Below are 23,392 nucleotides of genomic sequence, written 5' to 3' on the forward strand. Positions count from 1 at the left end.
GTATGGGTAGCAAGCTGTCCCCATTGCTAGCGGACCTCTTCATGAGCGATTTTGAGAACCAAGCTCAAAAGAAGAAGTTGTTTCCCAGGATCTGGTGGCGCTACGTTGATGATGTTTTTGCTCCGGTTAAAGAACGATACCTGGATCAAACGTTGAGCATGTTAAACTCCCAACACAATACGATTAAATTTACCGTAGAGAAGGAAGTAGAAGGGAGACTCCCCTTTCTCGATCTGTTGATCAGTAGAAAAGAAGACAGCACGTTGAAATTCGGGATCTACCGCAAGCCTACCTCCACCGACAGATACATCACTTCGGATTCCAATCACTTCGGTGCCCAGAAACAAGCCGCTTTCCACTCTATGGCACACCGGTTGTTCAACGTACCCATGGCGAAGGAAGAGTTTGAAGAAGAGAAAGACCGTATTTATTCAGCAGCCGAAGTGAATGGGTACGACAAGCCTTTTGTGGATAAAATCATCCGAAAACATAAGCGAAAAACACAGCGCAACAGTATAACTACCCTACAGCCGGACACCAAAGAAGTAAAAAGAGTAAGCCTGCCATTCTACCCGAAAATAACGAACCCCATAAAAACCACACTTCATCGACAAGGGTTACACGTTGTTCACAAAAGTGAGAACACTCTGCGTGACCTGCTTTGCAACCTCAAAGACAAGGTTCCACCTGACGAGCAGTCTGGCATATACCAGATTCCCTGCAAAGACTGTCCGGCGGTTTACATTGGACAAACCCGCCGAAAAGTCAAAGTCCGCATAAGGGAACATAAGAACGCCGTGGTGTCTAAGAAGAGCAACGAATCGAGCGTGGCGGCTCATACGGTGGAAACCGACCACGAAATAGATTGGGGAAGTGCAAAGATCGTTAAAACAGTAAGAAAAGCTTCCCACTTAAACGCATGGGAGTCAATGTTTATCAGCAATGCCCAAAAACCGCTGATGAATGAAGACGATCCTCCCATCATGTCGAGTCTATTCGATCTCGTCGACACGAACCACCAGCAGCAGTAGCATTCTCTCTCTCTCAACTTGGACCAGCGCAATCAGTCGGACATTGTCCCGTAGATGGGCTGCATCGAGCCCGAAACCGGTCGGCATTAAGGTAATTTTTTAATTATTTTGACGATTGTAAGAACCATAAGTGTCGTGTCTTATCTCGCGTCGCGTTTCGTGATTGTTCTGTAGCAGTTCCTCCTGGAATTCTTCCAGAAGTTTCTTTAAGAGTTCTTTCTGAAATTCTTCCAGAGGTTTCTCCGGAATGTTTTAGAAGTTCTTGTGGGAATTTCTCTAGGATTTCTTTCTCCAGCAATTCCTTCGGGATTTACTCCAGGAATTCCTCCGGGAATTCCTCTACGAGTTCCTTCGGGGATTCCAAACCGATTTTTTTTTCGGGAATTACACTAATTGATTGATTGATTTGACTTTATTTAAGAGACTTTCTCCGAATTACACTTAGAGTTTCATCGTGACTGTCTCTAGAAGTTGTTCCGGGATTTCGCCTGGAAGTACTTCTGGGAATTCGAATATCTTCGGGAACACCTTTACGAGTTTCATCGGGAAGAAGTTCCCCAGGCAATTTCACTACGAGTTGCTCTATAAATTTTATCCAGAAGTTGCACTGGGTATGCCGGAGTTTCCTCCGAGAGTTTCTTTAAGAATTCCCCGGAAGTTCCTCTAGGAGTTCTTACGGAAATTCCTGTATAGTTTTTTCAGTAATTCCTTTAGAAGTTCCTCCGAGAATTCCTCTAAAGAGTTCCTTCAAGATATCTTCCGGGAACACATCCAGGAGATTCCCCAAACGCTCCTCTAGGAGTTCTCCCAGCAATTTATCTTAAAGTATCTCGGGGATTTTTTCTAGAAGTTCTTCCGGGAAACCCTTTATGAGTTCATCCGGGAATTCCACTACGAGTTCTTCCGAGAATTTCTTCATAAATTTCCTGGGAATTCTTCTAGGAGTTCCATCGAGAATTTCTCTACAACTTCTCTCAGGAATTTATGTGGGAGTTGATCCGGGAATTTCTTCAGGAGTACCTCCGGGAACTCCTCTACGAGTTCCTCTACGACCTCCTGTATGAGTTCCTCAGGGAATTTCTTTACGAATTTCTTCGGAAATTCTTCAAGAAATTATTCCAGGAATTCCTTTAAGAGTTCGTCCGGAAACTCATCTAGGAATACCTCTGGTAGTTTCTCTACCCGAGCAGAAGAAAATATCAACAGCATAATAAAATATGTTATTTAGGCTTAATATCATAACAAAAAATTATTCCTAGAAGACTAACTCAATAACATGTTTTGTTAGACCAATTACAACTTAATAACAGGAAATTTGTGAAATTGTTACTGTTGTGTTATTGTTCATCACATATTTGTACATTCTCTATAGTAGAATAATAACTAAACTTGATCTACAACAAAATATATTATTGAAATATTATCTTGTGGATATATCCCAATAACGTTAGCATAACAAAACAAGATTACCCAACAAAACATGTTATTAAAAAGATATACAGTAATGTTCCGATTTTATCACGCCGTAAGTCCTTTATTTCTCATTCATTTGCTGTTACATTTGAGAGCAAGTGGCTCCCCTCTTCTTTAAGACAAACGTTGAAGGTGCATTTTGCAACGTTAAAAATATTGAAAATGCGTATAGATTTTGTAGAATATTTAATAGCATTTTTGAAAAGGCGCGTGATAAAATCGGAACAATACTGTATTTTGATAAGTTAACAATAACAAATTATGATATAAATACAGGCTATGTGATTCTTTTGTTATCAATTTGCTATTTTCCTCTGCTCGGATACGAGTTCTTTCTTGAATTCCAGTCCAAATTTCTTCGGCAATTTCTCTAGAAGTACCTCCGAAAATTCCTCCGAAAGCTCCTCCGGCATTTTATTTACTAGTTGCTCTAAAAGTATTTCTGGGAGCTGCACAAGGAATGACCAGAGTTTCCTCTGCAAATTCCTCTATGAGTTCCTCCGGTAATTTATCTAAGAATTCCTCAAGGAGTTCTTCCGTGAATTCCACTGAGAGTTCCTCCGGAAATTTCTCTAACAGTTCTTCTAATGTTTGTTTCCAGAATTATTCTAGGAATTTCTCCAAACATTCCTTTAAGATGTTTTTTTGGAAATTCGTTTAGGAGTTCATCCGGGAATTCCTCTAGGTGTACCTACGGGATTGCCTCTACGAGTTCCTTCGGGAATTCCATTCAAGAGTTTATTCGGAAAATCCCTTAGAAGTTCCACCGGGAATTTCTCTAGAATTTCTTCCGGGAATTTCTTTAGGAAGCCATTCTGGATTAATTTTTGCGCAGCTGATAGATGATTCACTATGACTATGATTATGTTTTATTTGTATTGTTGATTAGATTCATTATATTGATATCTTAGAAATCATTTGAATATTATCTCATCTTTCTTTACATAACTAAATGTCAAAAATAAAAAAAAAAATAAAACTTTTAGAATGTGTGACGTGATGCGACTTTTCACAACCCTTAATTCTGGACAAAGATTTAAGGGTTTGAGGTCCTATCTGCAAGAGAGAGAGGCTCTCTTTTTTCTCTTTTTCTTTCGATTATAGGGATGACATAGTGAAGTTTTCGATAACTCGACTCATCTTTCCGGTAGTGAGAATAAATTGCTTTAGAGATGTAATTCGTTCAAAGCTATTCAAGACAACACTATTGCAGTACAGAACAGATCAAACGACGATCACTTCAACTATCGTTTTAGTCAAGGAAAGCAAGCATCCCACAGTGGGAAAAATCGACCCAAAAAACGGATCTTTCAACGCCGCTGGTTTCGGTACGTGAAGATGACCATTTCTGACGTAAAAAAATACGAGAAATCGATTGGTGCTAAATTCATTCACCGCACGGCACGGGAAGTGATCCATTTTGCCCTTTTTTTTATACAATAAGATAATCAAAATGTACTTTCAAACAACAAGCACGACTGTAGATCGTTGAAAATAGCTGCAGGTGTCATTAGAGGTTCATAGCAATCATTAAAACACATGGAAGATCCTGTAAATTGCTTATTTTGCCCCATATGCCCCAACAATTGCCGAAAATTCACACTTTTACCTAATTATGAATTGATATTTGATGTTAATGATTTGAAATTGATTTTTGGCATAAACAAAATGCACTGAATCTATTATTACCAGAATCATCTTCGGGAGTTGTCCAATTTGCCCCATTTTGCCCTATTTTCATAGAAAAAGGAGATTTAAAATGCGCTTATAAGAAACAGATACTGCTAAGGAACGTTGAAATTAGTTTTAGGTCCAATTGGAAGCTAACAGCTATCACGCGCATATATGAAAGATATTTTCCCTATTTTACCCTACATGCCCCTAAAACTGCTGGATGATCACATTTTTTGTATTGTTTTGTAACATCACCCTATAACATGGTTGCAACATGAAGTCATTGATCATTTTTGATACATACAAATACAGTTTATCGATTACCTTTAGAATCATTCACGTGAAGGTACAAACAGATGTCCATTTTACCCTAATTTGTCCTGATTTTTTGTCGTCTAATGAATAAATTGATTTCTCGTGTTTGATTATGTCCGAATTAATCGACTTCTGGTACTGAAACCAATGTAATCAAAAGGACAGGTAAAATATTTTACTTTTTTCTAATTCTCGCTTTTGGTGGGGAATTGAGGGCATAATAAGCATTAATCTTAATCTTAATATGTGTCAAACATGCACCAAACTGATTAAATGTAGCATCTTTAATATTTACATATTGGTACTTTAAGACGGCCTATTTAATCAGTTTTCTTCATATTTGACACATTTTATCAAATGCTTATTTTACCCTTAATTCCCCATGAAAAGCTGAAGTTATAGAAAAAGTCATATATGTATATATGACTATATTTTCGATTACATTGGTTTCAGCACCAATGAAAATAAGGGATAATAATTAAATTAATTATAAATTCATTACATAACAAAAAACAACCAGAGCAAATTGGGGTAAAATGGACAACTGTTTGTACCATTCACGGAATGATTCTACTATTAAACGATAAACCGCATTTGTATATATCAAAAATTATCTCATTCATGTTTTGCAACCAGTGACATTACAAAACCATACAAAATATGTTATTATCCAGCAGGTTTTGGGGCATGTAGGGTAAAATAGGGAAAAGATCTTTTATATACGCACATGATTATTCTTAGCTGCCAATTGTTCCTTAACCTAATTTCAACATTCCCAACAATATCTGTTTCTTATAAATACATTTGAAATATCATTTTTATATGAAAAAAGGGCAAAATGGAGCAAACTGGACAACTCCCGAAGATGATTCTGGTGATAATAGATTTAGCGCTTTTTGTTTATGCCAAAAAAATCAACTTCAAATCAGTAACATTGAAAATCCATTCATAATTAGGTAAAAGTGTAAATTTCCAGCAGTTGTTGGGGCATATGGGGCAAAATAAGCATGAGAAGGGATTTTTCATGTATTTTTATGATTGCTATGAACCTCTAATTACACCTGCAGCTATTTTCAATGATCTACAGTCGTGCATGTTGTTTGAAAATACATTTTGATTCTCTTCATGTATGAAAAAAGGGCAAAATGGACCACTTCCCGTGCCGTGTGGTGAATGAATTTCGCACCAATCGATTTCTCGTATTTTTTACGTCAGAAATGGTCATCTTCATGTACCGAAACCAGCGGCGTTAAAAGATCCGTTTTTTGGGTCGATTTTTCCCACTGTGCATCCCAATAATCAAGCGTGATATTCATGAAAAGAAGGAATCAAAAACCGAGGAGAGATTTTCTTTTGCCGATAGGACCAACTGAAATTTCATCAAAAAATCTTTTGACCCAAATAAATTCGTATCACAATAAGGTACTGTTTGAAAGCTTTAGTCCATATTTTTTAGATTGAGTAAGGTTATGTAATTGAACAATGTGGTAATAGATCGACAAATTCTATAATAATCAAAAGTGGGTCACGAGTCGATAAGTTTTGAGAACCCCTACTTCAATTCACTTGAAAAGCAACTTGAGAGTAAAAATGATATTTTTCCAAAACAAGTTTTTCTAATTAGCTTTTAGGATATTTTTCCAACTGTTTAACTTTTGTCAGAGGCTACATTAACTTCCGAGGTATTAAAGGAACGTTTCAAGGGTTTCATGGTGGCTCCAGGAGGAGTTTTACGAGGTTTCACACTGTTTCCAAAGGCTCAATTTATTGATCATAATCATTTTCGCCCTGAAAAGTTGATTTCAGAGGTTCAGTGTCTTCGAAGATGTTGTTTGGTATGTTGGAGCTCTGCTTTTGAAAGTATCACTAATGTGATTAATTCACCTAGAAGTGAGAGTGAAATTTGATGATTTTAATAATTGAAGGAAGCATGTTTATGCGTTCGACATAGTTGTAGTAAATGTCATTGTGAGAAAACTTGCTGAGTAAACTTTTGTTGTATCTGCGCAATTTTTAGAGATAGGGTAAATGTACCAATACTGGAGCTATTGGTAGCTCCTAGAAGTAAAATGTTTGAGTAAAATTTATAATACCACAAAATAGAAACTCTGACAACTTTAATCGATAGTTTTTCATTTAAATTTGCTAGGAAAAATGCAAAAACGATTGCTTGTTTCTGTTTTTTTTTTCTAATTAAATACTTGCACTAACTTGTGTGGGTTAAGGGGATCATGAGGCCTCAAAGGGACTCAAGGGGGTTCCAAAGGGTTTCGGGAGAGTTCCAGAGGCATTCTATGGGTTTTCGTGAGGTTTTAGAGGTGTTCTAAATAATTTTTGATGGAGTTTTGAGCGTGTTTCAGGGGATTGAGGAGGTTTCAGAGGTGGTTGGTCTCCAGTTGGGGTCTCCAGTTGGCCTTGTAGTTAAGGCTATGCATCGCCAATCCAGAGACGGCGGGTTTGATTCCCGTTCCGGTCGGGAAAATGTTCTCGACTCCCTGGGCATAGTGTATCATTGTACTTGCCTCACAATGTACAAATTCATGTAATGGCAGGCAAAGAATGCCCTTCAATTAATAACTGTGGAAGTGCTCAAAGAACACTTAGTTGAAAAGGCAGGCCAAGTTCCAGTGGGAACAGAAGAAGAAGAAGGGTGGTTGGTCACCCCAATTGAATATGCGTAAGCGTACGCAAAACACATCCAATATAGTTCAAAGAATCTCGATTCTATCTAATCTTAATCCCATGCGATACAACAGTCGTGTGTTCTATTCTCACAATTCTCATCGTACCATTTAAATTTCACTATCAATATACAGCAAAGAGATAGATCTCGCCGCCACCGCTGTCATCGTACCACATTGCGTAATACAGCAACCGGTGGTGGCGGCGCTTACAGAGCGTTAAGGGCGGACGGGACGGTCGAGGAAATACCCGCCATTGCTCTTTTGCTACTAAGATGGTAATCTTTGATTCTACTTCATATTTTGCAACAAAAACCTATCATTGTGTATGCTCACTTGCAGTGCATATGCTGATTGGTTTTCAGCATCTTCAGTGCGATAGAACTCGAGATTACCATCTTCAAAATCTCGAGGCAAATTGTTAGAAAGAGAGGCAAGATAGGAAAAATAACACGGCGTCCCGTTTCACCTTAAGCTAACCAGTGAGCTGGCGCTACAGGCTCCAGTAAGCGCAGCTTTGTAGTCGCGCACAGCAGCAGCACCACCTATTTTGTATGTCGGCGTAGATCGCTATTTACTGATAAGCACGCCGCGCCGCGCCGAGCAGGAGAGTTTACTCAACTGCACACAACCTTCCAAGGTAACGCCTGCCTGCCTGCCGGTCGGTGGCTGGCTAGTGCGAAACAGCTGTATGGGAGCTGCTCGTCCAACCCCCTTTCGATGGCTTGGCTGTACTCACACGTATTAAGTTCTTCATATGCCTTTCATTTTCCAGAATCGGGTCCAGAAAACTATAACCATCATTATTGTGGTGGCGGAGGCATGTGCTCAATGCACAACGTGTACAAGTGCAGGGCACGTGTCCGGTGCATGTGTTCCCAGAGAATCCGCAAGGAAGCCCCATTTCTTCGCTGCTGCTGCTGCTGCGATATCTACGCCAAGGCAAGGACACTTTCTTCAAGAATCGGCTACTGAATCGATTAGCTTCGCTCCGGCTTGAAGTCGATTCGACGAGGAGGAGGCCTTCCAAGTATTGCCGTATTTAAATACACTTTTTACGGCTTTCTTTTGTACGGCACGGCACGGGGCACGCGGGTCTTTACATGGAACATTTCGTTCTTCAACCGTATTTTATACGCACTGTTGTGCACTCGCCCGCCGCCTCGCGGGGTCGGAAAGTATAGCGCCACTTGAAATCGTCAGCAGCAGCGATCGGAAGGGTTGTTGTAAGGCACATTGAATAATTTATTAGCCCGATGTAGAATTTTCTTCGATACAAAAGAAAAAGGTCAACCACTCATTCCATCCGACCGGCGTCGAAGGCGGCGGCGGCGGCGGCGGCGCAAGAGGCAGAAGCCGACTCGCGTGTTTGCCTGGAGAGGTGGCCAGCAGAGGACGTCGTCGTCGTCGTTGTCGTCGATGGTGACGGCGGCGGTGACGTGAGGTCAGGGTCAGGTGGCGCTAGACTCACGTGGCGGGTGCCGGCCAACGGCGGTGGAAGTTCGATGAATGTGAGTGATATAATTTATTCAAACGCAAAGCGCAACGTCATTCTAGACGGCGTGTAGTAGAGCCTCACTCGGCTCGGCGACGACGCAATGAATGCAGGTAGGCAAAAAAGAAGGTAATTGCTGGGAGAAACGTCGCCGTTGAGTGATGTTTTGCTGAAAGCTTTTTTGGAGATTGAGTATCCTGTGGCTTGGAACAGATTTTATCTGGAACAAATTAGAAAGAAATTATTATGGAATTAGGCATAATTTTTTAGTGAGAAATTTTGATTTAATTGCGCAGTCGAAATGGAATTTTTGAATTACAATTCCGTTTCCTATGAGACGTGCCACCCAATTTATGCCCACGAAAATTTCCAGTTTGATTTAATCAATTGAGTTTAGTTTTGTTATGTGAAAAGCTTCACTCAAAACTTTCATTTTCTCATGTAAAATGATAAGGTAGTATCGCCTTGTTCAGATCACGAGAAGTGCCGTATTGTGCCCTATTTCTCTGTCTTGAGCGATTCCTGGAGAATCCCAGAAGAAACTCCTAAAGATTTTCAGAAGCAGCTCCTCGAGGAATTCCCGTAAGGAATTCCTGTAGGATTCCCAGAAGCAGCTCTTGACTCCTTGAGAAGGGAAATCATGGAGAAATTCCAAATACGTTTCTGGAGGGAATCCAGTAGAGCAGAAGATTTCGGAGGAATGCAAGAGTGAATGTGTGAAGAATTGACATTGAGTTAAAATTCACAAATATTAAAAAAAAATCACAAATATTTGATAAAAAAAGAACAAAAAAAAACTTACCCATATGGGCTCTCTGGGAGAATGTCAATAGGAAATCTTTGAAAAATTCCAGAAGTAGCTGCTGATAGATTAATCAAGGAATCTCAGGAACCACTTCTAGGGTAACCCCAGAAGGAACTCATGGAAGAATCTCAGGAGGAATTTCTGGATGAATGGTAAAAAAAACATTGGAAGTAGGGTATCGCGCCACTTGGGCGGTGGCTTCTATATTCGTCTGTTTTCCACTATAACTCAGTCAATTTTGAACCAATTGACTTGAAATGTTGTACACGGGTAGATACTATACCTATCTCACCACATTCCAAAAGTTGTGTCAATTGGTTCAAATTTGACTGAGTTATAGTGGAAAACAGACGAATATAGAAGCCACCGCCCAAGTGGCGCGATTGCCTATTCCAGATGGAGATGGAACATCTGGTTGAATTTCAGAAAGCACTCCTGGGGGAATTTTGAAAGGGTCTTTTGGGTAAACCCCAGCATAATTGTTTTAAGAAAATCCAATTCATGATAAAATTTCAGAAGGAATCCTCATAGAAGCTCCAGAACGAATATAAACAGTAACATCTGAGCCAATCTCAGTAGAAATTCCTGAAGAAATTTAACAGGATTATCACTCACCCCTGATAATCTTTCAGTGGTTTCCTTTGGGCTTTCTTCAATAGTTTCTAGCCTAACTAGAATGCTTCTAAACAAATTTGAAGAGATAACTAAATATATCCTTGAATGCAATATTTTAAGGAATACCAAAAACATTCTAAAGAAAGTAAAAAAATACCCTGTCGAATTTCAGAAGAAAAACCTCAGGAGTTTCAAATGAAGCAAAAATCCTATGAGATTGCCCAGAGGCACCTCATATTTAGGCTTGGAATTTTTTTTTTTTTTTTTTGAGAAATCTAGAAATTAACCTCTCAAGGAATCTCAAAAGAACTTCTGGGAGAATTATATGATACTAGCTGTACCCGGCAAACTTTGTCTTGCCTACTGCGTTTTTTGACATTTCAAGTTTCTATCCAAGACCAAGTCCCCGATCACAAAATGTATGGAAGATCGATTTTCAAAAACTCTTAATTATTCAATGTTTTTTGGTTCATAAACCTTCCTTGGGTGAAAACTAACAGAACAAAACAAAGATGACTCAAATCGGACGTTCCGTTCGCGAGTTATGCGCAGTCCCACATATGCCACTGCATTTTTATATATAAGATAGAAGATAGATGTCATACAGTATCGGACAATAAAAATGCACCAATGGTCACCCTAATGACGAAATAAAAAAATACGGGTCTAATTATTTCCGAAGAACTACAAGCCCACCAAGTTTCACGACAATCGGAGATGCACTATATCGTTTTTCTATGGAATGGCTGTATACGTACTTTTATTTATACAGTAAATATTCATTGCATAAGATGTAGCCAAAGCGCCTCATGCGTACAACAGTAGGGGCGATATACGAGCATTAGGGGGCCAATGATAACGCTATATGACTTAAAGTGATATCTCATACGATTTACGGTATACACTAGGATGGCCAACATATATATGAAAAACATAAAATACGAAAAATGTTAAGTCTTACTCTCCTGAATCACGAACTTCACGAACCAGTTGTTTTGGACTCCCAGAAATTGTGAGCAACAATTGAGTGAAAACGCTAACTTATCTAGGGTTTAACTAATCGATACTTTATCTAGGGTACCGTAAAATGGGGTAACTTGATAGTTTTTTTGATAGAAAATTTTCTTAATATTTTCCCATGTAATAGTATTTTTCCTAGTTTTATAATTTTAAAACAAGTACTGGGGTATCAGTTATCAATTACAATTGAAAGATCCGATAATTTTAAATTTTTTATGTGACTTTTAATTCCACATCCACGAGAGCCACATTTCCATTTTGGGGTAACTTTGATAGTGCCCCGAAAAACACATCAAATCTTGAAAAATAATCACAGATTGAAATCTTAGGAGTATGAACAAGTAGAGAAAAACCTTGTGGAATATATTAGATTGAATTTTTATAGCAAAATAAGTTTTTTTTAACAAAATTCTACATATAAAAATGAGTTTGTGGAGTACTGAATGAAATACACAGTGAGTGTAGCTATCAAAAATCATTATCTTTGTAAAATATACACCGTGTCCAATAAGTTCTCATACAAATTCAAATTGAATTCATTTCACATCTGTAATATGGATTTTTAAAGTAAATTTATTTATTGAAAGGCCAACTAACACAGATCCAATAAAGCATATGTTTTGGAATTAACTGTCCTTTATCCTTCTGTGCTGATCGCTTATGTGTCGTAAGTCTATTTCAGTGCTAGCACGCCATATCATTGTTATATCGTCTCATTTTAATAAGTAATGGATTTAATTTGAAACAAATTAGGTTTCTGTCCTCACTATTGCTAGTAGCAACTATGACCATAAGAGAAAAAAAATATGAGATTCTGTATTGGTAAAGTACGAAGCCCTTTTATTTTGTACAAAACAAAACGTAAATTACACAAAAATATCAATTTACCTGTTTTAATGAGATTTATTGCGTTAAAGAAGCATGACATCATTTTATATGGTTGATTCACACCTTTCTCACTTCTTAAACATGCTTGTATCCCTATTGTGGTAAATTTTGTCCAAAATTTCCGTTTTATGATGTTTATCTTTAAAATAATGGTTATTTTCAAGGAAATCAGCCCAAGTTGAGCTTACTTGCAATTTCTTACCATATCATCACTAAAATTGTGTTGTTTTAACCGTAGTATATCTATTTGGTACAATACTTGAGATAAAAACTCAAAATTTTATTGTATGGACTCTATTTAGCTACCGTAGAATTAAAAAGTTTTCGAACATTTTTCTTGCGTGCCGGAGCACACGAATATCAGAAAACGGAAGTATACTGCTAGGCTTATAAAAACAAATAGGAAATAACGTTAAACTAAAATGTATGTCTTTTTTATCAGTAGTATGTGGCCTTTCAATACATGCATTCATTTTGAAAATATGAATCACAGATGTTAAATAAAATTATATTTTCTGAATTTGCATTTTGTATGAGAAGTTATTGGACACGGTGTATATATTTTCAATGGTAAGTCAACATATGATTACATGTTATTCATGGTGAATTCTCTTTTTTTGGGTTGTTTCTGAGTGTTTTATAAACAAATTTTGAACATAACAAATTTGACCGCATGAAATTACAAGGGCATTGCATACTTTTAGGCGTTTATTGGTGTATGGAGATTTACGTCCCAATTTACAAAATTGATTCCAGTTTGTATAAACGCACTTCGTTAAGAGATTCAAGGCCAGATTTGGAATCTACTATGATGGATCTGCCGAGAATAAGAGGCCATTTATTGAAAAAAAAAAATTAGTCGAAACAAAGTTGTGGAGCACATTGTTTGAAAGGGAATTTGTCAAGACAAAAATATCAACAATTTTTATTTTTTGTCCGAAAAGTTAAATATAAACTCGATTTTTATGAAAATACGTTTAAGATAGACTTTCATATGTATAGTTTTGATATACGTTTGCCTTTTTTTAACTGGTTGAAGGAATCATAGTTATAAGATAAACTATACCATGCCTGTCGCACTATCAAAGTTACCCGCATTATCAAAGATACCCCATTTAACGGTACATATTAATTACTCTTTTTCACAATTCAGCCCTTTCAACGATTTTTTCTTTTAAAAAAAGATCCCACAGTAACACTTTGCAGACCTTCTTAACAACTCTCGAAAATAATTCTATGAAAGAATTTCATCAGAAAATATTCGAAAATGGCCCAGACAACCAATTTGCAAGTATAATGAAGTTTATGTTCTAGTTATACGGTTCAAATACATAGCATAAGATGCTGCAAAAGTACCTTACGCGTACAGCAGAGAATGCGTTCATTGGCGGAACAATAACAACGTTATACGACTTGAACCGATATCTTATGCCATTTACGGTGTACAATATTGCGATGCTATGTTGCATCCTATGCGACTTAAGCATTAGCATTAAGCAAGTCGCACAAATTTGTAGGAAATACAGTCCCAGACCGCTGTTATAAAAAATGCCTCCTTCCCGGCTGACACCGAAGCACAGAGATTTATTGCTAATCTAATACAAGATTGACGCAATTCTCTTACGGCCGAAAGCTGTCCTTGCCACGTCCTTACGACAGCTGAGAGACGGAATAGGAAGATTAGTTGGACTCCTAAGAAATGTATTCAGAGCCGGGCCTAGGTGTCACGGTAATTTGGGTCCTGTTAGTGGAAGGGTCGACGTTTGGTCGACGTTTAGACACGATATACAGGGACAAACTCACCAAATTGTTCGGATTCCAGTACTCTCGAGACGAAATTGGCGATTTTCATTTGCATCTCCCGAACATTCAGCAGCAATATCACCAAAACTTACACGGAAATCACGCGAAAATGAAGAATTACAGCACCTCGATGGAAAAAAGACAAACTTTCACAAACGCAAACTATTCTGCAAAACACAACGCGTTTAGCACTAGCTACATAATGATTTTCTTCATCGTGTTATTCGTACTATTATACGGTAAAGTTACATCGCATAAGATGCAGCTAAAGCGTGTTTATGCAACAGTGGAGGAGATATGCGTTCATTGCAGGGCGGGACAATATTAACGATATATGACTTGAAACGGTATCTCATACGATTCACAGTGTGCACTATTACGATGTAGTGTAACGACTTATGCGATTTAAAATTATTGAACATTACCTCAGTGTAGAAATGCACTTGGTTTTCTTGCGTTAAAATTTAGCAGACTCTCTGGAGTTAAAAACAAAGTTTAGCTAAAGATGAGGTAGTACCAACAAAAGTCGTACAATCATTGCAGTACGGGATCGTCTCAATTTATTTCACACCTTGCGAGTTGGTTATGTTCATCACAATAAAACATTTGAATACCCTTTTTTTATATTTTTTTTTTATTCGTGAATTTTAACTTAAGCTAATTCTTCACACACATTTGAATACCACTTATTGCGATGTAGTCATACATTGTACAAGTAAGTTTGTACATTAACCCTCGAGCAGTCGCGTCTTTGACTACCTGCAGCGACGCCGCGCTCACGCTGTGTACCACATGCGTGTATTTTTAATGGTGCGTGTACTCAGTACACGACGCGACCGCTCCCGGGTTAACTGATACATCGCAATAAAGTATACCATAATACCATATGCGATGAAAATTGTCCTTCCGTCGTACATATAAACGATTGTAACTTAAAATATTACTTTATACGTTACAGTGCGTGCATAATTGTGTGATTCCTTGTTGTCTGGCAAGTATTGAACACTATCTGCTAAGTCATGTTATAATTGCTTCGATTTCAACACTCCTAAAATGCTGAAAATTTCGGAGGAGTTGACCTTGGAGGAATAGCACATTTTGCCTATCCAATTGTGGTGAACGCACAGTCTACGGACACAATCTCGCCAACCTCGTGTGTGACAGTTCCGTTCGAAAGCACCACGCAAGACTGCTCCATTAAATTATCCGAAAATGGACTATAGCTACTTCGTGTGAGTTGATTTAGTTGTTGGTCGCACCGGCCGCTTCCATTTCGGCAACGCACAACGCTGCGCCGGTGACACTTGATTCCATTCTCGGCAATTCACCTACCACCCCCTCAAGGCGGGTGGTTGCATGCGAATGTGGGATATCTTCACCGATTGTTTTCGACGTCGCCGCCATCGCATCGGCCGTCACGAGACATTATTTAATTGTGTTCAAAGGAAGGCGGTGTTGGTCTTCTTATTTTCATGTCTTTAAGCTTGTCTTGGAACACTGTCTATTGCTTTAAGCATTTGTAGTTTTTTTGGTTAGAAATTTTCTCAATTTTACTAACAAGTGTTTCTGTTTTTGGTTTCGTTCTACCCTTTTTTTTACTATTCATGTAGGACTTCATTAAAACTTCATTTTTCAGTCTTCCGATTTGATGAGCACATTGTTTCTGAGCAAAAAAATATTTGTAAAAATAGGTATCCTAGACTGCACGCAAATCGAACCTATCATAATCGACAATGTTATGTCAATTTCTACAGTAACATCTTTGGTTTTAAAACGGGCATAAAAAGCATATTTTGGTTTGAAAACTGATTTAAAACCTTAATAAAACCAACACTTTTACTCGAAATCTTCACAATCACAATGCTACTTTGAAACCCATAACGAACGGCCAAAAGCAAAATGCGTAGGCCCTATTTATGAACAGTTTCGAGCAGAATTTTTCTTTTTCAAATGCATTTGAACTAATAATGGGACAGCCAATTTCGGCGAAAGTGATTCAAAGTGGCCGGATCGTAAGATCTTGCCCGATCGTGCGGGGGGTTGTCCTTGAATATACGAAAACAAAAATGCAACGCATGGATTGAAACCGTACTCTCCGCGAGTTGGCGTTGTTGACGGGGCGAATCGTTTCGGCGCCGCGCCGGTAACTGACAGTCAGTGGTGACTTAATTAAGTTAATTCGTTACTCATTTACTTGATTGAGATGTGGGGGATGGTCTCCAAAAGTCACTTGAATGGAAGTGCCATGACAAAAATTAGCTCACTCAGGATAAATTAAAGAATAGAGGTCTATATCGCTGATCAAGTGGGGCCCATATAGCCGAGGCGGTAAACGCACGGGTATTCAGCATGACCATGCTGAGGGTGACGGGTTCGATTCCCGGTCGTTCCAGGATCTTTTCGTAAAGCATATTTCCTTGACTTCCTTGGGCATAGAGTATCTTCGTGCCTGCCACACGATATACGCATGCAAAATGGTCATTGGCAGAGGAAGCTCTCTGTTAATAACTGTGGAAGTGCTCATAGAATACTAAGCTGAGAAGCAGGCTTTGTCCCAATGAGGACGTTACGCCAAGAAGAGAGAGAGAGAGGTCTATATCGCTAAAATACTAAATTCGCACCTATTTTTTATTTAACTACTATAGAAAAACTCAAATCTGAGAAGCAGGCGCAGTCCCGTTTGTGACAGCACGTCAGAAAGACACTGAAGAAGAATCTCCTAGATTCCAAGGTTATCTCAAATCAAACTTTCCAACGGAAACATCCCGGCTCGACTCGAATGTTTCGAAAACACACATGTTCCCAATCCACCCAAACGTGCTACCGATGAATCTCGGAAACGTAGGCTCAGTGTACCAGTTATGGCTATAGTACCTCAAATTCGCCATAGTTGATTTTGAACCTTTTAAGATACAAATCAACAAGAAAAAAAATCGTGAACAACAGATCACGATCACAAAAGATGATTGCAATCATTCAAACTTCACAATTTGCTCAAATTGTGGTAGAAATAAATCATTTTCCTTAACTTTTCGGCCGCCTTGCACCCTATTTCGCCATAGTGTACCAGTTATGGCAACTCCCATAAGGAATGCATGTAAATAGTGCGAAGTGGAACCCAAATTAACAAATGTGTCCATAACTGGTACAGGGTTCCTATCATTGGCACACGCCGTAATAAATACCAAAAGTAGTTTTGGCTCGTTTTTATATTTTTCCTGTAAAGTATGAAAACTAATCAATCATTTGACTTATTGTTTACATTCGTCGGTCTTCTTCTTATTTTTGTAGAAATAGTTTTTCTTAGGTGGTGCGATAACTGGTACAGGCACCCTATATAAAATTGCTCGCGTTTAACCTTTCTCAGAAAATCCGCAACCGCAATCCGCCAAATCACATCTTCCTATCTTTAATCAGATTTACGTGGAACAGCTCGCGTTCGCGAGTTTTACTTCTGGGGCCATAAAATTCTTCAACCCGGCCACTACTACTTCTGTGTTGGCATTGACTGACAGCTGCTCGCTAGCGCCAGCGTCGTCGGTCGCCATATGTTTTCTCTGCCGATTCGAAGGAATATCAACGGTGAAATCAAAGGTGGTGAACATTTGTGGCTGATGAAAATTGTGATTTTCGAACGTGAGCTTCTATGCTAAAAAACGTTAGAAAAAATCGAATATATTGTGATGGTGTTTTGTCCAAGTCTATAGCATATCGATATTGCAGTGTTTATCAAATTATTTAACTAAATAATGGTAATACAGAATATATTAAAAAAGTAAAATGGAACGAACTCACCAAAACATATGTCACCCATCCTCATATCCTTTCAAGCCTTTAAAACATTAATTTTGTAAAATTGTCGTTAGAAAGCGATAGTTACATGAAGAATAAGCGTCGAAGCAAATACTATGGAACAAGCTCACCAATTATTTATTACAACTACTGATTAGCTTCAGACACTTCCTTGCAAAAAAATAAAAAAAAAAAATGTTTTTCAAAACTTATTAGTGAGGTAGTACTTCTAAAAGATCATATATGTATAAATCTCTTGTATCCTTTTTACTTGGAACGAGCTCACCAATACACTAGTCTATCTGCTGGCTTCGTATTTGAGACAACTACTCTACTAGTTCGTGATCATGTTCCAAACATAAACATAAAATTGTAGATCCGAAATTAAATTCTAAGGCCTGAAGTACACAGGGTCAAATATTTGACAAAGAAAGATTTTTCTGTGTAGTTCAACCTAAGCTAATTCTACACTTAAGGAAAGAACTCAAGAAACAACATCAGTTTAACACTACTAAAAATTCAACCGTGTCAAACAGGATGTTTGAACTTTGGTTTCGCGGAAAAATTCAGTGTAAAACAAAAATTTTCCACAGACACCACATACTTTGAAAAATCATAACTCAAGAACGAAATATCGTAGACACATTTATTTTGTGAAATCATAAGCAAACTTTCTCAGCAATCAAAAAAAAAATACAAAATGAAAACTGTTTTCCACTGATGAGGAAAATCGGTTGGAAATTCGGAAAAACTAATTAGAAATTAGAGGGCCCATATAGCCGAGGCGGTAAACGCACGGGTATTCAGCATGACCATGCTGAGGGTGACGGGTTCGATTCCCGGTCGGTCCAGGATCTTTTCGTAAAAGGAAATTTCCTTGACTTCCTTGGGCATAGAGTATCTTCGTGCCTGCCACACGATATACACATGCAAAATGGTCATTGGCAGAGGAAGCTCTCAGTTAAAAACTGTGGAAGTGCTCATTGAACACTAAGCTGAGAAGCAGGCTTTGTCCCAGCGAGGACGTTACGCCAAGAAGAGAAGAGAGGAGGAATTAGAAAGTCCGGCAAAATTCTCAAAAAAAAATATTAGGAAGGGAACTATTTAAGCTAAATTCTGTGAAATTTTCAAGATGTGGTTTTTCTCCGTTTCTGGGTTATGACCAATTTTGTGGAAATTGTCCAGATGTGCTATATAACCCGTTTTCTTTGAAAAAGCATAACTTAAGAACGAAGCATCGTAGACACAATATTTTTTGTGAAATCGTGGGCAATTTTTTCAACAATCCAAAAAAAATACAAAATGAAAATTGTTTTCAATAACATTTTCCACTGTTGAGGAAAATTAGCTGGAAAAGTCGGAAAAATTATGTATAAAGTCTGGAAAAATTCTCAAAAAAATATTTGTGAAAGGAAGTTACATATGCTATATCCTGTGAAATTTTCATGATGTATTTATTTTTTCGTTCTTGAGTAATGCCCAATTTTGTGGAAATTATCCAGATGTCGGTTGATTTTGAACCGTCTTGATTATAAATTTGCACAAAAATGATCATTACTCAGGAACAAAAAAAAACACATCTTGAAAATATTTCACAGAGTATAGCTTATGTAATTTCCTTCTAATTTTTTTTTAATTTTTCTGAACTTCCTAAATAGTTTTTCCGACTTTTCCAACCGATTTTTCTCAACTATGGAAAATTTTGTGGAAAACAATTTTCATTTGTATTGTTTTTCAAATATCTTGCACAGTTTCCATCGTTTTCTGAGATTTGTTCCAATGGTGATCTCAAGTCAAAAAATCTTCTCATCACACTACGCTTCAAAGAAACCACAATGAATTTCAGGCCAACCACAAAACCGCGTCACTTTAATCAACACCAAACACTCGCGCCCTCCCCAATTTTTATCTGCACCGCCTAATTTACACCCCACGCGATCGGCAAACTGCTGGCTGGCTGGCTGGCCGGGGGACCAAACATTAAAAGTAAGCCCACATTCATTCTGAAGTTGTTCGAAAAAAATGTGCGGATTTTTTTTTTGTGTTTCTTGTCTGCGCCAAAATTTTCGCCTGCCAGCCAGCCGGCCGGTCGGTTTTGTTTATTTTACACGCACGCACACACTACGGTCCCAACAACCCCCGGTTTGACCTCGTTTTAAATGGTACCTATGTACCATGAGGAAGCAGCCGCAGCAGCAGACAAGAAAAAACCAATGACACGTGTTCCGCTTTGCGATAATACCCCGATACCGCACCACACACCGGCAAACGAGCAACCAACATCTCGCCCCAACAACCCAAAACAAAAAATCGATGATGTAGGATGGGAAAAGTAAATCTTTACGCGCCCAAGTTGCAAATGTTCGTTGTTTTTTCGTCGGGTGGTACAGTGTTGGTCGGGACATTTGAAAGAAGGCAATTTTTCATACAAACTCGTTAAAAACTACTGACTGCTGGTTATATTTAAAAAAAATCCTTGCAAAATACATCAAATTTACATCGTAACAATTAGCACGGAACGAGCTCACCAATTATGTATTCTAAATACCAGCCAAAACAAAACAAAAAATTAGAAGGAAAAAATATATTTAAAAATATAATTGTTTCTTTAGGTCCTCCACATTGGTTCATGTACATCTCAATTTGTATTATTTTTTCATGGAACGAGCTCACCAATACAGTTTATAATGATCAATCCGACCAGAAGCACATAACAAGATAATAACAAATTTATGACAACTTTGTTAGAAATAGCAATAGTTGATATAACTCTGTTATAAGAATTTTTAAATGTGAATATCAGCAGCAAAATTATAATAACATTTGTTACAATTTTAGTAACAAAATTATAACAAAACTTGTTTTCATTTATTTAAACAGATGTATGACAACATTTGTTATATTATGTATTATAGATTTCCTCTAACATAATTTCCTAACACTTTTATTGCAATCTTTGTTATATTTTTGTAACAACATTATTTCAGAATTTGTAAGATTTTTTTGTATTGTTGCGAAAAAGATTGATAATTTTTGTTATTTTGGTCACTCGAGCCAAGAGATTTATAACAGAACTTGTAACAAATTTGTTCTGAAATATATAACAGAACTTGTTATAATTTTGTTATGATTTCGCATGTTTAGTCTAACAAAGTTTGATATAATCTTGTTATGATTATATCTCAACTTGTTTTTGTTAGATTTTTTGTTATTTTAACTACTAATGGTACAAGCTTTATAACAACCGTTGTTACAAAAATCATTGTAACAAAATAACACAACCTCAAATAATTTTGTTTTTTTTTTCATCTAGTCGGGATACTTTTAAGTTTGATAGATCATTACAAACTGGATTTGGAGAACGTTTCATCAAAAAATAATTGGAATGAGCTCACCAAAGATTTACTGTATTCAATATACCTCTTCAGGTGAACTAACATCTCGACCACCACTGCCCATGGTTCTCGAGTTTCAGACAAAAAAGACATTCGCGTTCGCGCGGCCAATAGGATATTAAATAAACATGGTCTGAGCAGCGGCGGCGAGAGAAATGATGCTACCACGCCGGTAAGAACACATCCGCGAAGAAGTTGCGTGTGCAGAATCGCGCGTTTTTGCGCGAAAGCGAGAGTGGTCGTCGTCGCTGCCGAGAGCACCCAAGTTGCGGTTTTGCGAAATTTTAAAATTAGAATTTTTGAATTGCTGCTGCACTGATTCGAAGTGGAAGTGTGGTGGTGGCGGCTGCGGTGGGATCGTCTCTTAGTAGATTGCCTTGGCTCGTGCAACAATGTTGCGACCAAATGACGGTCGGAGAGTCGGAGATGATTCACTTCGGAAGCGATTGGGAAGTGGGGCGATGATAGGTTTAAGAGATTGGAAACAGACCTGGTTTTCTTGAAGTACTTTTTCGGTCTGTTCGTTAGAAATAAGATGCTTGAAATGACAAGACCTATAGTACAGTGTGGGTATGATCTTAAAACATGTTAAGATTTTCAAGTAAGAAAGGATAACAATTTACCCAAACAAGTACCTAAATGATTCTGGTTAATAAGCTTAAAGCTATCCAGAAATAAAGCTAGATTATTGGTGAGCTCGTTTCATACTATTCTACTTATTTGAATTTACACAAAGTCTTCGTTTCATTTGCATTCCTACTAGAACTTGTTAACTCTAGCTGTGCGCGACGGAATCCGAGGCGTTCAGTACCACCCTTACATCCACTGAACGTGATACTCGGGACAGAGTGGAAACCAACGCTGTCAACTAATTTGACGTTCTTCCTTTTGTATAACCGACCTAAATCTAAACGTACACGATACAAAGTGACATTGAACACGTTAAAACTTATCTCTAAATTGTTAAAATTTTGTATTCCTATTTTTCTATTTCTCATGCAAAATTGTAAGTAGAATTAAATATATTGAATTTATTGTGAACTAAATATAAATATCTACAGGACAACACAAAACACCGAACAAACATTGTTACAAAGACGGAAACTAGACGAAGAAAAACTAAAACTGTAAGGTAACCCTAAATTATAAACTAAAACATGCGTTAATAAAAATCTTTGTAGCTTGTAGCTGACTCAACGTAAAAACGAGTTTGTCTGAAGAGGTTTTCGACGTCCGTCCCGTAACAAACCTACAAGAGTTTTATACTCTCAACGATCCGTTTCATCCAATTGGATGCAAACAGCCGGCGCTTGGCGAGCGAGAGGTGTCTAATATGGATCGTCATTGCCCTCTCTGCACGGAGCCAGACAGCCCGGTCTCTATGATCGATTGTGCTAGATGCCAAAAACGGTATCACCATTCATGTGCCGGTGTGCAAGATGACAATCCGGGTACATCTAGCACCTATTACTGCAGATTGTGCGTTCCCCGGGACCCAGCCCCCTCCGTCTCCATGTCCAAGTCGGCTTCAACCACAGCAAGCGCACGGGAGGCACGATTGCAGTTAGAAATGCTGCAGCTAGAGGAGGAGAAACGTGTCCACGAAATGCTGATGGTGCAACGGGCAGAAGCGGAGAAGCAGCTTCAGGAACGAGCCATGCAGCTCGAACGGGAAAGGAGCGAGAAAGCGATCGCCGAAAAGATCGAACTGGAGAAGGTCTTCATCACTCGCAAATACGATTTGCTACGTGCACAAGTGGAGGAAAGCGAAGACGGAAGGAGTGTGCGGAGTCGGCGGAGCAGCGTCAAAAGCATCGAAAAGGTGCAGAGATGGATAGACAAGCACCCAGTGACCCTGACTTCCAATTCTGGGGATCGTACCCCCACTGGAACCACGTCACAGCAGGGTATTTCATCCAACCAGCTTCAGCCACCAATTACAACACTACCAAGCACGTCCGGATTGCAAAACCACCAATCTGCAGCAGCGATCAATTCCGATGCGTCCAAAGACCAATCCAGCGGTGCAGCAGGTCTACCTTCCAGTGGTTTGGATGTACCGAGTGAGATTTCGCCGTTAGGTCCAACAACGGGAGCCGCAAATTTGCTTGCAGCGTGTCATTCTACCCCACTCGCCCCGCCAGCAGCTACCAGTCAACCAGCGGTGAACGATGTCGTCCGTGATGATCAACTCAACCGCACATATTCTGCGCCGCTGAACCACCTCATCAGCGCAGGCAAGGGACTGGAGGCCGAAAAGGGTTTGTATACGAATTCGGCTCCGGTAAGTACACCCAGTAGACCACATCAGATAGAAACCGCTGCAAACGCTAGGAGTAGGGCACAGAATGTATCATTTCCACACACGATATCGCACGTAAATCAAACAGAGCAATGTTTTGATA

The 23,392-nt window shown here is 38.6% G+C and overlaps 1 protein-coding gene across 1 annotated transcript in view; it reads left to right on the top strand.

The window, feature by feature from the left end:
• The first annotated feature begins 2 nt into the window (after positions 1–2).
• Positions 3–23,392, top strand: part of LOC134286310 (uncharacterized) — a 29,077-nt gene continuing 5,687 nt past the window's right edge. Inside the window, exons 1-3 of the mRNA XM_062847913.1 lie at positions 3–893; positions 8,497–8,685; positions 22,291–23,248. Coding sequence (XP_062703897.1) covers positions 3–893; positions 8,497–8,685; positions 22,291–23,248 — 2,038 coding nt within the window. The remainder of the gene's footprint in view (positions 894–8,496; positions 8,686–22,290; positions 23,249–23,392) is intronic.

The sequence above is a fragment of the Aedes albopictus genome, chromosome 2 (assembly GCF_035046485.1).
Source record: "Aedes albopictus strain Foshan chromosome 2, AalbF5, whole genome shotgun sequence".
Classification (NCBI taxonomy): Eukaryota; Metazoa; Arthropoda; class Insecta; order Diptera; family Culicidae; genus Aedes; species Aedes albopictus.